Below are 16732 nucleotides of genomic sequence, written 5' to 3' on the forward strand. Positions count from 1 at the left end.
AACTCACTGCAGATAAGTACTTGGGTACAGGAAGGCCAATCTGAGCACTCCTTTCCTACAGAAATAAAATCAATGATGTGTGCGTTAACGACATAAAATAATACCTCTAGTAGACATGCTGCATGCAGCATGAAAATGAGCAGAGGCTGTTTGCACATGGGGTAGGCAGCCTGCTGGAACAAGACAGTCATTGGCATCTTCATCACCAAGCATCATCAATATGAGCATTTCACAGTCCACAGTAAAATGGATTCACTGCTAAGCTTAGCAGAAAATTCTCACCATCATTCAAAATCCCCCAATTCCTCTCAGACATGCTACCCAGAATTTCCCAGGGACTCATTCTCCCCCGCATACTAGAACTCCTGGGATTTTTTCTAGATTCCCCACCCCAGACCCCACTCTGACACCACAGGAAAACTCAACTTTGCTGTTCCAGCATGAGTTATTTTGTCCTCATCAGTGGAGCAGCAAAGTTTTCACTGCCTTCTGCTGAAAGTCTTAAGGGGCTCTGAGCTAGAATTATTGAAACTAATACATAATAATTTACTTAGATTACATTTTTATTTAGCTACTTTCATATCCTGTAATCTTTTGAACAGCAAATAATAAAAAAGTACCAGCCTAACCATGCAAATTAGGGTACCTCCTCTTTCAAATGCCATTACTCGTGCAATGCAGATAATGCCACGGTATTCCAATTGTTAATATTAGCTGAAGGTACCTTTCCTCACACCAGTATCATTTATTTTCTTAGAATTTAATGTTAGAATTTAAATACATTAAAAATACCAGTTACAAGCACTTTCAAATAATTATGAGTTTGAAGTAATTGCTACTGTTCTATGACAAACTTTAATACTTGACATTTTAATGTTTTGTGTTGCCCCCTCCCAAACCATCCTTTGCAACTGAATCACCTAACTATTTTATCTTTCTGAGAGTAATTCATTTTCTCACTCACTGACCATAAGCAACCAACTTCTAATTATAGCTATGAATTCAATGAGTATCAAGACATCACGGGCCAATGTAAGAACTTGAAATGATGATTCACATTCTCTTGCAGTTCACATTGTTCATTTGCATGGATAAAACTCTGAAATTTTACACTTGTGATAACACAGAAAGAAACTTTACCGGAAAGAAGAGATAAATGGTGTTGTCCAAAATGACCAGTTTGGACTTACACACTGTTCCATTCACCGAAGACCTCAAATAAACTGAATCCCCTTCATTGAAGAGCTCTCCAGAAATCAGGAATGTTTTATCTTGAATCTGAAAGTTAAAGGCTTTTGTAAGGACAAAGTCTAACCCTTCATGAACAATAATGCAGCAAACCAAAAGTTAGTATGTCGTATACACTCATAACCTCCGATTCCTCATAGGTAATTCTGGAATTAAAAAAAATAATCTTTTAAAATTTTATGTATTCTTTATTTTTCATTTAACAGAATGTATTCTGTTTCCAATGCAATCAGCTCAGAAGATACACTCTCCGAGGACAATTTTTATCACAACCTATGCCACAGCACTCAGCAAGATACAAAGGTACACTATTTCGCAGGACAGACAAAACCCCAGAATATTCTGTTTAGTGATGCTACTAGAATCCACTGTTTTTACTTTGTTATAGCATCTTGACTTTCTTCAGACTGAAAAATCCATACTATTCACCTCACATCACAAGTTTCTGCAATGCTTTCCAAAAGGCAAGTAACTTCCTCACTCTTGGAAGCTTAAAACACAAACGCTACATTATATTCAAATAAACCTACATAGGAGCAGAGGAGAGCAGTAATGGAGACAGCGTCAGACACCAAAACTGCAAAAGACAGACCAAACTGAAAGGTCATTTATTGGAAGGTAAAGTTTCATCTGTATCAATGAAAATTGCACCTCTGCCACAACTTCAGAATATGAAGACAGTAAGAATATGAACATAAGTTCATTACATATAACTGATCTTTTTACATAGTTTTAAGTCTAACATCAGTAAACAAAGAATCAGAGATTTGCTACCTTTCAGGATGTTATGAGATAAAACTCAGTCTTCATTTATAACTATTTTTCCCAATTGAATGAAGACCTTATAACACACATTTAAAGGATATTGCTGATCTGACCCCTATAAAAAAAGTCCTCTGCCTGATCAGTATCCTGACCAGGGGCACAAATTAGGGGAACACCCTGGGCAGCACTGCAAGCGCTTGCCAGTTCTATGCCCCAGCAACCTGCTCTAGCTGATTGGTCTCAGGACAGGTTTTGTAGCACTCCAGAGGCACTGTCCTTCTCATGATCAGCTCCTGATTCTGTTTCTCCATCCTTTATCACCAGCTTCTCGTCATTTCCATCTCAACCTCCATTCTTCCTTCTTCACTGGAGTCTACAGCCTCCCCAGTTCTACCTCCTCTCCCTGAAAGGCCCTACTCTACATTCATTCCAGTCTCTTTGTATTTTTTGCTGACGTTACTTATATGAGATAAGCCTGAAGCATAAAAGCTCTCCTGCATTACATATGCCATCAATATACTCAGAATAACCTGGGTATTACTTGAAGGATGTGGGTTATCCCAATATTTGTATCAATAGAAATAATGGTCTAAGACTTTGAGATATGTGGTTGTACACATGAAAGCACAGTCATTTTCTCACTATTTTTCTAGTACGTTCATCTCTATCCAGACTACACAGTTCACAAATACCGACTTATTCTCATAATTCTCCTTTTCTGAAACCAGCAGAACTACAGCGAGACTGCATTCTTGAGCATGCAATTATTTTGGGTGCCAAATTTGAGATAAAACCCATTTGACTCCAGGTGATGCAAGAAGGGTGACTCAACACCTCGCAAAACACAACCCTCATCAGCCACACAATTAAGAGACTTATCACACGCACACACCAAAAAAATCTATGTTTAAAGCATCCTGAGTTGTATCCTTTGGGATCTCTATAGGTTAGACAGACAAAGAGGCCAATTCTATTCAATTACTTAACCAAAAGATTTACTACTCTCATCATTCCTCATCTCATTTGGCAATTACTTTCCAATTTCCATCGTTTAAAAAAAAAAAAGTGTTATCTTACAGATAATGCTCTAGAAAGCTTTTATTTATCCCACAGGAGATCCATCTCATGCACAGAATAAAGCAGGAGTCCTGTGGAAAAAATGTCTTTTAAAATGTTGATTTAAATCTAACTTCCAATGTTTTAGAAAGACAAATTTAAGGAAGGTAAAAAATAAAGAGTAAGATCTTTAAATACTGAAAAAACAAATGCTTTTCTTAGCCCTATTTTTAGAAGTATTTTAGTAGTATTTCCACACCAATCCAGCATCTAGCAAAGATAATTTCAGGCCAAAATTATAGTCTACAACAATGGCTGCAAGCAACCAAAAATGGAATCCTGTATTGGGTAATTACCAGCAACTTTAGTAACAGTTAATACCAAGAGAATTCTACAGGAAACTGTTTCTTCTATCTAATTAAATATCTGAAAAAAATTGACTTGTACCTGCATGTTGTAGGATCTTTCTCGATTGTAACTTACAGCTACTTCCACAACTGTTCAATAAAACAACATAAGTGTATGTCAGTAGATTTAATTACAGGGTCTAGATAATAATGACATATAAACAATATCTAGACTGGGGGGGTTGATTAAAAAAAGACCTACCAATACTAAGAAAAGAACAAGTATTTTCAGATTAGCTTAGTGCATACTGCATGTTTCACACTGAATTCACAGTGAATTCTAGACAGTTTGTTTTTCAAAGATGAACACCTGAAGATATGCTGTGCAATCTATACTAAGTTACCTGGACAGAGAATAGATTTTTGATGGGAAAAAGAGTTGAATAATTTCACACCAAAATGAAAAAAAAAAAGTCAATGTCACTCAGCTGTTGTAAAAATCTCAACCTTATTCATTTAAATGATGAACATTACTAGCATCATTTGAATTTGGTTTGCATCTCCTCAAAACGTAGCAGTGTGGATTAATCACGCAGGTCTGTGAACCCCTTGCTTAAACTGCATACACTGCTTAAACTCATGCTCCTTCTGTTCGCTATTTCTTAGCCTGAATTTTCTAGCACCAGTTGAAATAACTTTATCCATGAAGTATCTCCTCTCCCTCCACACACTTTTTCATTAACTTACTGTTTTCTCCATCCAGCAGAGACAATTTTCTAGTGTAACATATATTTATTCTTCTACCAGTGCTGGATGCAAATGGTGAGAATTTATCTAAAACACAAAATATATATGTTATGTTACTTTCATTCTACTTTGGCAAAACACAAACATACACCATAAAATCACTGTCCTACTATTACTACCATCATATATTTATATTGCACACAGGCGGTTGGGGAGCCACTGTAGTAGACAGTGACGATCCCTCCCTCAAGCTTCAACACTGCATAAACTGATTCTGTGTAACCTACAGAAAACACAGCACTAACAATAGCACTTACTAAGAAGGAGGGTATTGACTGTTCTCCATGAACACATCCTTGAACAGGACAAGAAAGCATGGGAATTCAACTGCAACATAGCAGATACAGATTAGCCTTTCGGTGAGGGTTCCAGCTCTAAGAGCAGTCAAACATGGCAGCAAATTGCCTGAGGAGATCGCGGGGTTTTCTATTACTGGGTGTTTTTGGGAATGGATCACGTATGCAGCTATCAGCTATTGCCTGATTAGTTCATCGTCTCTTGAAGCAAGGGAATGGCGTATGAGAATCTTTCCAGTTCCACTCTCCCATCTTTTCAGGATAAAGTGGAGGAGGAAAGAAAATTAACAAGTGTTGACAGCACCTATTAGATTTATAAGAAGTTTGAGTTTAACAGCAATCACATGCCCCACTGGTACATCAGAACTCAAGAATGTTCAGCTCCTGGAGTCCTGTTCATTCCATCAAACCCTACTGCCTCTCCCAATCCTAGCAGAGTCCATTCTATCTCTGAAGACCTCGGGCCAACTGAAGGAATAAAACAGACAGAAACTCATTGTTTATGCTTGTGAAGAGCATAGAGTACACAGGGACACTGATTACGAACACCAAGGTCTTTCAGATAGTGCCTATCTGAAGGATTGTGGGAAGACTGTATATTACAGTGGTGAGATACTCATTATCTGTCCCTTAACAAAAGTCAGTCTGCTCTGTGTGCAAATATCTGACAGATGCCAGAGTGCAGAATCCCAAGCAGACACAAAGCAAGGCAAAAAGCATGTAAATTAACTAGCGCTGTGAGCTCACGCGCAGTTACCTCATCACAAGTAAACCAAAACAAAACAGAAGAAGAATGATCCTTACCATTTGACTGATCCCTAAGAGCATCTGTTAGCATTTTCTCTTTCAGTATGAGTCCTAGAGCTGCCTGACACATAACTTCATGTGGGGTTGCCTTTTTGGTTGGAAATAGTTCATCATGGTGTTGAGGAATGAAATTAGTGTGCACATTTCCAGCCTCAAACTGTGGGTGTCCTGACAGGCTCAGTAAGAAATCAATATTAGTGTTTAATCCTACAATCTATAAAGAGAAAGAAGCATATTGCCATATAGAAAGGAAGTTATGATCGAACATTTTCTGCTCAACTTATGCACAGATGAATCTTTCTTCAGACAGCACCATCAAAACACAAAGTTTAACAATAAGATGTAATTAATTCAACTGGTGTGTTACACTACCAGTGAAACAACAAACAGAAAAGAGTAGGTTTCTCAAAAGCACTGTTTTCAAAATACTACCTTTGTCCACTGTGAAATGAAAGAACATTTCCCAGCAATAGTAAAGGGAGGTAATTTAGGAAAAAAACCCTACTGTTTTGGAAAATCATACCCTGAATATTTAAAAGAACATCCCTAATATGAAAAGTGCCTCTTATTAAAAATGAGTTACAATAGTCTCAGATATTCCATATTTGTTCTCTGAATAGGACAAATGGGTACAGTGACTTTTACAAATTTATGACATACTACCTGTTTCCTGTTCTACAAAATACCTAAGCAAACAACATGAAAACAGAAATAATTATTTTAGAAAAACCAGTGAAACTGATAACTGCTTTGTGCTGTCCGTATTTATTGACAGAACTAAGAAAATTCTGGGGAAAAAAAAAAAAAGAGGGAATTCTTTTATCTCGTTCACTGGCTGTAATCTTCATACTTAGCTAAAACAATAGTAGGCCAAACATTTTCAGTACCTCAGTCATGTTTATGTTGTTGATTTAAAAGTGTAAATTAATTCTGCACAAAATTATTTCTTGTTCAGCCTCACCTCAAGTCAAACCTTATGAATTCTGCATTTGAAAACAGATACAATACTTGTACTTTTTATAGGGGAAAAAGGGACTACTTGATAAAAAGAATGGACAGCATTAAAAATTCTCCGCATTTCTGTACCACATGTATAGTCTAAACATTTTTTTCATAAATTAGAAATTACAAGCAAACATTGTCAACACACATTCCACCTACAAATACCTTTAAGTTTGAGAAAGCTCACATTATGACTGAAAATGTTGTTGTTTAGCCTTACTCTTCTACATCATCCAGCTGAAGATACTGCAAACTTAAGAAAAATCTACGTGTAAAACTGAACTTCACTTATGAAAACAGGGAATTAGGAAAAAATATAGCTTCTGCAAACAAATAATGAATCTGAAATGGTAATGGCAATGCAGGCTCCCTCTTAGAAACCACTTTTGTTTTACTGTTAGTATTTTATCCATATTTTGTTAGCTCAAGATGTGAAATCACACTGGGTTCCTTCTACTTACATTATATTGATGCAAACTGTACCGCAGCTTTCTCAGGGCTGCTTGACGATCCTCAGCCCAAACCACCAGCTTTGCAATCATGGGATCGTAATGAACAGAAACCTCATCACCTAAAATAGATTAAGAAAATGCTGCACTAAACCAAGTATTTCTGAAAGTTGGTAATGCACAGCACTGTGCACCACACGGCATTAAACTCTGACACATCTGATGGCCACATTTCTCCATATCCTTAAAGAACATTAATCTTTAATGATGTGATCTTGCATTTCAATTTCAAGGACAACTTCAGTACAGGCTTCTGTAGAGGAAACATTACTCATATTCAGTTTTCTTTGTTGTAATCAGAGTGCAGGATTGATAAATTGTGATGAGAATATCATCAGCATGATCCAATGGACAATAATTTGCATTCAGGCAAGTAAAGAGGTAAATAAAATACTCGGTGATTGACCAGAAGTACATGGACAATCACAAGGAAGAATAATTCTGAAGAGATTTGTCTTTGTGACAACACCCTCTCAGACAAACTTATTTAGGCCAAAGAGGGAAATGCTCACAAAGAAAAGCTTTTGATGATAAATATTTCTGAACACACCACTGCCTTCAGGTTTACCTTGTCTGACTCCAGTTTCTATCCTGGTGCAACTGTCAGGTGGGGGTGTGGATAAGTGCAACAATGGCCCAGCCCCTGGCATGAAGTTATTATTAGGGTCTTCAGCGTATATTCTAGCTTCAAATGCATGGCCCCGGAGCAGAATCTCTTCCTGCATTAGGGGAATCTTCTCTCCTGCTGCAACCTGAAAGCAATAGGGGTATTTTTTCCTCTAAGGCAGGATCAATATTCTGGAGTGCCAATGTATGAAATATTTAATATCTTTCTTCTAAGCATGAACCACTAGAAAGCATATTAAAAAAAGCACAAGGAGAAAAAGTGGTAGGTCATAACAGACTATTTCTGAGGCTACTCTTTCCTTTTCTTTGGGAGTTATCAGTCAAAGGATTTCAATTATTATTGTGTAAATTGACCTCACAATATTTCACACAACTAAAACATAATGGAAAAAAGTCTAATTTTTTTTCTACTGGCTATGTCAAAAAATAATTAAATGTTTAAGCTAAAGCCTGGTCAGCCAAGGAAAGATTTTATTAGAGAAAAATTGGTCCAAAAGCAGATGACGAAGTGGACTACTGGCAGCCAGCACTACTAGCATATGCTGTTGATTATTCTGCATATCGGGGGACCTGCACCTTTACTGGAGTATTTCTTTAAGAATCTTTAATGGGGAAGGAAATATCATTTTACTACTTGAAGGAATTCACATTACAAATACAGGAATACCAACAAACACCAACAACACACCAATTACAAGTTCCTATTAAAAAACTTGTAGCAACATTTTATCATCTTTTGAAGTGTCAAGCGTTTTCTATACTCACCTTCTGCCACCAAACTGAATTTCAGCAGAGACAGCAGAATGTAACTTAGACTCCAAAGAAAGAGTGGTACCATACAGAGTCACAAAAATAATTTCTCCAAGAGCTGATAGACATATTTTATCTATCAACTCATTAAGCCATGTGCCAAGACCACTGAACCTTTCCGCTTTACTTCTTTCTGTTGGTATTCTTTGATCCATGCTCCAACTCGCACTCAATGCTCAATTTCCATTCCCACATCAGGAAGCAAAAAGTTCCATCTTTTTGTACCAGCATTTGCCATTTTATTTTTTTTCTGCTCGCACTAAGCACTCCTCCATCCTATCTACTTAAGCTCAATGTGTACTGCTGTCCTCACTTTTGGATTTATCTAACCAGAATTGTTTTTCATTTCCAGCTCCCTAAGGTCCAAAACTTCCTGTTATCACTTGAACATGTGAGTAATCTCTCTGCAAATTTGGTATGTGAGGAAATAGCCTATTTCCAGTCCACACATCAATTTTAGAACATGACCATACTGGTGTAACACCAGACACATGGTTTTGTGAAGATTTTTCCTCCTACAGCCTGCTCCAAGAATGATTTTTGGGCCAGAGATACATTTGAACTAGAGTTTTGAAAAAATTTTCAGCATGGCAAGGGAAAGATCAGGACTCTACTCCTCCCACTTCCCACATTCTCTATAACCTCTCTAAATATACTTTAAAAAAAAATCTTTTCTCTACACAACTGGAAGAAGACTTTGTTGGAATTCAGAGCGTCTATACAATGCTCTACAATCAAATACAGTAACAGGAGATGTTCTTTCGGAGCAAAGGAAACTCTGCCCTATTAGCTGAATAGGTGATGGGGATCTGAAAACTCACCTGATCTCCCACAGGGAATACCAAAGAGATCCACCAGACAAGAGGAACTCTACATGTAAAAGCAATTAACACTCACCCTAAGCTGCCATTCCACCAAGTCTGTTCCAGTGATCATCTCTGTTACTGGGTGTTCTACTTGCAGTCTCGTATTCATCTCCATGAAGTAAAAATTATGTTGGGAATCCATAATAAATTCCACTGTTCCTGAAGTATTTAATAAAAGTGCACTTCACCAAAACAAGACTTTTTCAGAACAGACACCTGAGAGAATTCATTTATTCCCGGACAAGACTATTATTTTTAATCAGATACACTGAATTTCATTAAATTCTATAAAAATTACCCTAAAGGGTCACTCAGTTGTGGTCTGAAATCAGAAGGGCTGTTTCCTTGCACATTTACGTATCCTGTGCTCTTTAGCAGCCATTCTCCTCTACAGGAAGAGCTGCATTTCATTAGAGCTCTAAAAAGCACACCAAGACTCACTGAAACATTGTGTACAAGTACAGGGCGTGTAACTGTGTCTTAAAAACAAGTATCCAAAGAAAGCAGTAAGAAAAGAAAGTCAGACATAATTTTAGTGTAATTTTCATCTCGGAAATAGTGTGGATGGACAGTGAGTTGTGTTATTCTTTTAAAGGCTCTACTGTTTGAATATAAAGGACTATTCTTTGTATGCTGAAAGAGAAATTATTTTTCTCTGGCTCTGCTCAAACTTACTACCATCCACAAAGCTCACTTTCCAACAACAATCTCATTGATTGAGTTATCAGCTCTGTAATTTTTTCTTTCTGTTCTTCAAATGCCACCGGTCTTGAGCTCAGGCCAGGTATGCTAATTTAAATTTGTAATTACATTAGAATTAGCTATTTGATTACTCACTGAAACCTCAATAACATCAGGGGATGTGTGTCACACTCTGAAACAATCAGATGCCATTTGCCTTGAGACTTAAAAGTCTTATCAAGTTAAAAGCATACTTCTGGAGCAGCCATACCTCCACAGACTTACCTGCCCCCACGTAATTCACTGCTTTAGCTGCTTTGACAGCAGCTTCTCCAAGTCTCTTCCGAACTTCAGGATTAATTCCTGGCTGTAAATAGTAATAATACAAAATAGTATAAATCATTGTGAATTTTCTTTATATTAAATCTATATGCATCAATATTCTGCAGTATTTAGCAACTGTAGTAAATCCTTATCAATGTTATCCTTGAAATCTACATAACTTTTCCCTAAGAATCATTTTCCTAAAGAAAGTAATTTTTTCAGTCAGAACATTTTCTGCAGCAAAATCAAAACAAGTGCTGAGAGTTACACGTAAATTACTTCCTGCTAAATAAATTTGATGGGGTTTAGCAATTACTTTTGAAATACGTCAGTTCATAAAAAATACTGTAAGAAGTTTCTGCTCACCCCTGGTGCCTCTTCGATGATCTTCTGATGTCTCCTTTGCACACTGCAGTCTCTTTCAAACAAATACACTGCGTTGCCATGCTGGTCGCCAAATACCTGGACTTCAACATGCCTGTTCCATAGTAATAAAGGTTTGAGTGTATTTCAGTAAAGCCCAAATCCTGCGACTGACTTCAACCAAACAGACTCTGAATCTGTACATCAGTCCTGTACACTTCAGTAGGACTTCTTACAGGATTAAGTGTCTGCCCTCTAATAGTCAAACACGTAGAAATGAGTCTGCTATTATGCAGGATTTCAACTGTTTTAGACTTTCTCAATCTCCTAAATGAAACAGGATTCCAAATGCCAGCTATTGCAGTGAAATCTCATAGGTCATAGGATAAACCAGATACATATCTAAAGGCTGCTACCTCTTTATTAGTTAATTATGATAAAAGTGAAACTACTTCACTATTATTTGATAATTCTGACTTCCTTAGATTTACTGTGTAGCAATTCACAGGAGGCAGCCACCTGGTTCAGGAGTAACATTGTTTCTCTCACACACTATTTCAGAGGACAGCTACTAGGTGGCAGAACTTTGTTCTATGTACTAAACTAACAAAAAACTGTCACGTTCTGATAATCCTCTGATGCTGGCAAAAGAAATTCGTCAGGTATTTAATGAGATTTTTCTCACTCCCATCTGAGAGCACAAGCAGGCCCTCAGCTTCTTTAGAATAAATGCTTTCTTTATAGTGATGCTTCAAGAAAAACAGATATAAAGTACAAGGGTATCAAATAGACCCCTGTGAGAAGCCCTTTATAAAAAATACATTAGCTCAGTTTCACAGGTCAGGCATGAGCTAAAGACTATCACTACTGTTTTAAATATCAAAACAGAGAAAGTTTAAATAACTAGTTTAGGACACCTGAGGGCAGCAGAAACACCACGAAGGCTTGACTCAGGTCTATAGTTTAAGTACTAGAAAATCTCTTTTTCTTTTTTTTTTCTAAATGTAAATAGTTCAGAAAGCTCACTCAATGAAGACTATCATGGTCACTGGATGTCACTGCTGTGTCTCCCAAACAGCTTTATTTTAATTCTTATCATTCGACAAAAAAGTCACTAAAAGAAATTAAATACATTATAAACCATTGCGACCAAATTAACACCTTCTATAGTGGATATAAAACATGCAAGACCAATATTCATTCCCCTACTAAAACAGTTATGTTTAACAATAGAATAAACATTAGTGTTTATATTAAAACATCCACTTCTCACCTTGGGTTATCTACATATTTCTCAATCAGCATAGCGTCATCATTGAAAGACTTCTTTGCTTCTCTCCTAGCTGATTCTAGTTGGTCCAGAAACTCCTTTTCTGAGTGAGCAACCCTCATGCCCTAAAATACAGGAAAAAACCCATATCCAAATGTTTAAAAATACAGCACACCATAAAAATCCTTGTTGCACACAAATGGAAAGAAATGAGCTTAAAGATAACACTTTTCCCTTTTTCCTTTAACTTTAGCAGAATCGTTTCTCCACTTCCATCAATTTGGAAATTTTCCAAGCTTGGCAGAGAAAAACTGATTTCTTTACAAAACAAACAAAGCTATTCTGGAAAAAATTACAATTCTCTATCGTGTCATTCTCATAAAAATTTATTTCAGAGTAAACTCAGATTTAGACAGGGAATTCACCATACATTAAAGAGTGTCTAGACCCCAAATACTTAAATCACTTCTCACACAACATTTAAAACTGTTAGCAAAAAAAGGCACAGAAGCTATCACAAAATAACAATTTAAAAGCATCTAATTTCAGACAAACAAATCCATAGGACAACTTTTCTGCTTAGGTGAATTTCTAGAGATCCATTTAAATAAACAAGATTCTACCAATTTATGTCAGCTACTTACCTTGTGCCTGACTGAAAGACAAAAGAAAATGAGATTTCACAGTGCAGATTGGACATCAAGAGTAAATTTAATGAAAAGGCGTTTTCCAGTTTGCGTTCAGATTTCTTCCAGAATATTCAGTTTCAGGCACCAAGACATAACAACATTACCCCATGTGATGAGCAGACTGGTTCCCTTACCTTTCCTCCACCTCCGCGAACAGCTTTGATCATTACTGGATAGCCTATTCTCTTGGCATGTTCCTTTAGACACTGATCTGACTGATCTTCTCCATGATAACCTTCAACAACAGGAACGCCAGCAGCAGACATTATAGCTTTCGAAGTGCTTTGACAGAACAGTTTTATGTTTAGAATGATAATAATATTATTTTTCTTACTTTAAGCTCCAAACCTGTATATGTTCCCAAAGTTAACTCTCCTCACAAAAGTAGTTCCACTGACCTCAGCAGGACTACTTACTTAACTGGGTTACATATAATTGGACTGTAAATAATCAAATGCTTCAAACAGGCTTTTTTTTCCTCCAAGCCCTCCACAAAGCAGCAGTAGTGAGTTTCAGGCTTATTCTTTCCTATCTTTTGACCCACATTACAGAGGCCAAAACTCCCATTTTCAAATTACAACACTGTATCCTGCTAAAACTATATTTAAAGTTGTACAAAGGCAAAATTCTTTTCATGATACAGGCGTAAAACATACAATACAGCCATAAAACACCGCACATAAAACACTTGAGCGTAACAGCTACAACTTCCAGTATGCATGCAACACTAATTACGGTGGTCATTTACTCTCACATTAGGAAGTGATAAAAACATCAATTATCTGAAATTAGTATCACACTGTTCGTGTGTTAACAATAACCTTATTTCCATATTCGTCATTTATACTTCATAACCTGTAAACATTTTTTGGTCTAAGTAACTAAGAAATGAGATCCTCTGTGATGGACAGAACGTATCACTCCATTCTACATGAGCCACAACAACCCCTAATGATACGGTGTTTCTTTTGACCAAAATACGAGACATCCAGCCTGACTGCTGAACATTAACTACGCACCACTGAAACGCCCCAACTAGATACGGTGTTTCTTTTGACCAAAATACGAGACATCCAGCCTGACAGCTGAACCTTAACTACGCACCACTGCAACGCCCCAACTACTGAAAACTAAGCTCAGTTACCAAAACCCGAATAACTGAACAATCTTGTAGGAACCCCCTATCTATAAACCTGGAGCTTATTCCTTTGAAGGAAGCCATAAAAATAAAAGTCAATGAAAACTGACAGACTAACACAATTATGGAGCAACTGGCCATTTGTTAACAAAATCAGCTTTGCCACACTGAACTGCATAACCAAGTAACAAATCAGAAACAGGTACCTCTTAATACCCATATCTCTGATAGCAGATGAAGGTGGACCTATGAAGATGATTCCCTCTTGCTTGCACAACTCTGCAAACTCTGTGTTTTCTGAGAGGAAACCATAACCTGGATGAATAGCCTAAAATAGAACAATGTTACCAGCCTATTTTTATATCAGTTTAACTTAGAAAACCCTGAAATTTCAGCAGAGCGCTAAGGAAACACAAGACGGAAACACAGCTCATGGAAGTCATGGAAGATTTAAGGTCATGATCTACTTACCTGTGCTGCTGAGATCTTGGCCACCTGCATTATTTTCTCCATGGCCAAGTAACTGTGCTGTGAGGGTGGTGGACCAATGCAATACGCTTCATCTGCCTGTTACAGAAAAATTACAGACTGTTTATTAGATAATAAAAAGCAAATTGAACTGAATCTTTGAGCTAATAATACAGTTCATCAAACCACCAGCATGCAACAGTCAAACCACTGCCTCTCTTCATGGAGAGGCTCAAGTGGGTGAAACAAATTCTGACTTTCTTCTGAAAATCAGAGTCCATTCTCTAACCACCAGTGGCCTCTCTGGAGTTAGAGCACCCAGCTTTAAGGCCCTTCCTGTGAAGTTGTCAGGTGTTGAGACAGAGACCAGGCAAACTTTTCATCGACTGGAGGTAAACTTGAAAATAACTCTACAGAGGTGAACAGCAGCTGCATTAGCACCCGCCTCTACTTTCACATTGAACTTATTAATAAGAAATACTGCTGTGAATGAATGATAATCACAAACTTAATGAGTATACTTCACCATTGCTACATGCATGGAATTTCTGTCTGCTTCACTATAAACTGCTACAGACTTCACACCCATTTTCTTTGCTGTTCGCATCACTCTGCATGCAATTTCTCCTCGGTTCGCAATAAGAATCTTCCCTATGTTGTGACCTCCTGTTTAAAAGGATGAAGCATAGTAAGCAATTTTTAAAAGAAATATTTATCCTTAAAAACATCCCTGAAAACAAAACAATTTTAAAATTCAGATTTCTTTTTCATTATTGATAGTCTTTATGCATTTCTTCCAATATTGAAAAAACACACGCTTCATCCAAAAGCATTTCCATGCTAGTCTCGGAATTTTTTCTTTGAGTCTTTATGCTCAAGTATGATTAATTTAAGTCTCTTTTTCTTTTTAAAATCCAACCCTTAAAAGCTGATGCTTGTATTTTTACTGTGCATTTTATGGACCAACTAGGAAACAACTAATGCCTGTCCCGTCCATCCGTCCCCCCCCCCAAAGAGCAGTGACTCACATTTCTTCAAAGAGCACTATTCCCCATTGACACACAGTTGCAAAGAAATAACAAGGTGTGATGTTTTAGGGGGGTTTGGAGGTTTTTTGTTAACAGTGACATACAAGCTTCTATAAAGCCTTGACAGCTGTTAAAACATAACAGAAATATAAGGCCAGCACAGCCAGAGACCTTGTAAGCAGAACTAAATAGCTTAAAACTATGTATTAAATTGAAAATTTATCTCTCGATTCTAAAACATACCTTATTTGACACCATGACAACAGGGTCAGTTTAAATCATTTTGCTAAATATTTTTTACTTTCCTTCATGTATTGTTTAAATACCACTTTGCCTAAAAAAACAATTCTCACACACTTCACAATGCTTGTGTCAGAAAAGGACTCAGAGGAAAACGTCACAAAAGTAAATAATTTTCATTGAGTTGAGTACACCTAAATGTGACAGATAAAACTATTCAAAATGTTGCTTACACATGAAAGACGATTTCTGATAGGTAAGCTACAGACTACCGCTACCAAACACTATACAAATATTGACTAATTGTTAATAAACCCTACACTTTTTCAGCAACCTATGGTCTAAAACTAATTTTATGACCATCCACATTACACAAGCAATTCAACTTAGTAGTGAAAGAAGTTAAATTTCATACCTATCGTTGAGGCCCATTTCACAAATCTTTTTACTTGGTTCCATTGCCTGTACAAGTATAAACATACCCAACCGTTACAGAAGTGCATGGAGAGGCGGCAGCTGAGCTGCTTTTTATCTTCAGGTGACAGGACAGCATGACACGTTGTGTCACTTAGGCACAATAGAAATGATCCCCTTGCTCTTTTAGCAGCATTCAACATATATTAAACAAACAAAACAAAAACTCTTAGCAGACAGAACAGCCAGCATCTGGCATTTATTACAAAGAAGGCAACTCGAGTCTTCGGGAAAGGCAGCATGAACACCCACAAACCAGAAAAGCTTAAAAAGGAAATGGGAGTTGTTTGTACAGAGAAAAGGTGCAAGAAAAAAGAATGTGAAATATAGCAAGAATGAAGAGCGATGAATTTCAGAGACAAAAAGTTAAATCTCAAAAGACTAATACTAGAGAGAAGATAGCGAAGCCTCAGTGGCTGAATCAAACTATAGAATTAAACTCTTGGAGCTGTTTTAATTAACACATAACTCGACTTGGGTACTTGGATCAAGTCCAGCAATTCTTAAATGGTATCGGAAGGACACAAAACGTCTTTGACACCGTACGACCAAAAAAAGCTCCGTTTCAGATAGCGAGAGGGTTAATTCGTGCATCTCCTAAACGTGTCACGAACAGCTGTCACGGTCACCAGCTCCTCCAGCACAGGACCGCGGAGGAGCGGCTACAGCGGGTGCTCAGCGGGGACTGCCAAACGCCGCGCAGCCAGCACAGCTTCACGGAATCTGCACACACTGCTGACACCACGCCTGAAACCCCGGGGTGGTTATTTTCGCTCGCTCTTTCCACAGAACGGCCCGGGTACCTGTGTCCCCACACACTCGCACCCTCGGCACCGAGCAGCGGGACGGGGCAGCGGCCCAGCTCCCTCGCTCCTCCTGAGGCGCGGAGCCTCTGCCCCCTCCCGCCCTCCCTCGGG

General features: G+C 37.7%; 1 protein-coding gene across 1 annotated transcript in view; it reads right to left on the reverse strand.

Annotated features, from left to right (window-relative positions):
• MCCC1 (methylcrotonoyl-CoA carboxylase 1 (alpha)) overlaps positions 1-14713 on the reverse strand; it is an 18156-nt gene extending 3443 nt beyond the window's left edge. Inside the window, exons 1-14 of the mRNA XM_010138411.1 lie at positions 14600-14713; positions 14077-14172; positions 13812-13933; positions 12602-12749; positions 11782-11903; positions 10512-10623; positions 10107-10188; positions 9172-9299; positions 7406-7589; positions 6790-6899; positions 5324-5540; positions 4164-4250; positions 3517-3566; positions 1141-1278 (exon numbers count right to left, since the gene is read on the reverse strand). Coding sequence (XP_010136713.1) covers positions 1141-1278; positions 3517-3566; positions 4164-4250; positions 5324-5540; positions 6790-6899; positions 7406-7589; positions 9172-9299; positions 10107-10188; positions 10512-10623; positions 11782-11903; positions 12602-12749; positions 13812-13933; positions 14077-14172; positions 14600-14680 — 1677 coding nt within the window. The 5' untranslated portion in view covers positions 14681-14713. The remainder of the gene's footprint in view (positions 1-1140; positions 1279-3516; positions 3567-4163; positions 4251-5323; positions 5541-6789; positions 6900-7405; positions 7590-9171; positions 9300-10106; positions 10189-10511; positions 10624-11781; positions 11904-12601; positions 12750-13811; positions 13934-14076; positions 14173-14599) is intronic.
• Between the last annotated feature and the right edge of the window lie 2019 nt (positions 14714-16732).

This window comes from Buceros rhinoceros, unplaced genomic scaffold, assembly GCF_000710305.1.
Source record: "Buceros rhinoceros silvestris isolate BGI_N320 unplaced genomic scaffold, ASM71030v1 scaffold11336, whole genome shotgun sequence".
Taxonomy (NCBI): domain Eukaryota; kingdom Metazoa; phylum Chordata; class Aves; order Bucerotiformes; family Bucerotidae; genus Buceros; species Buceros rhinoceros.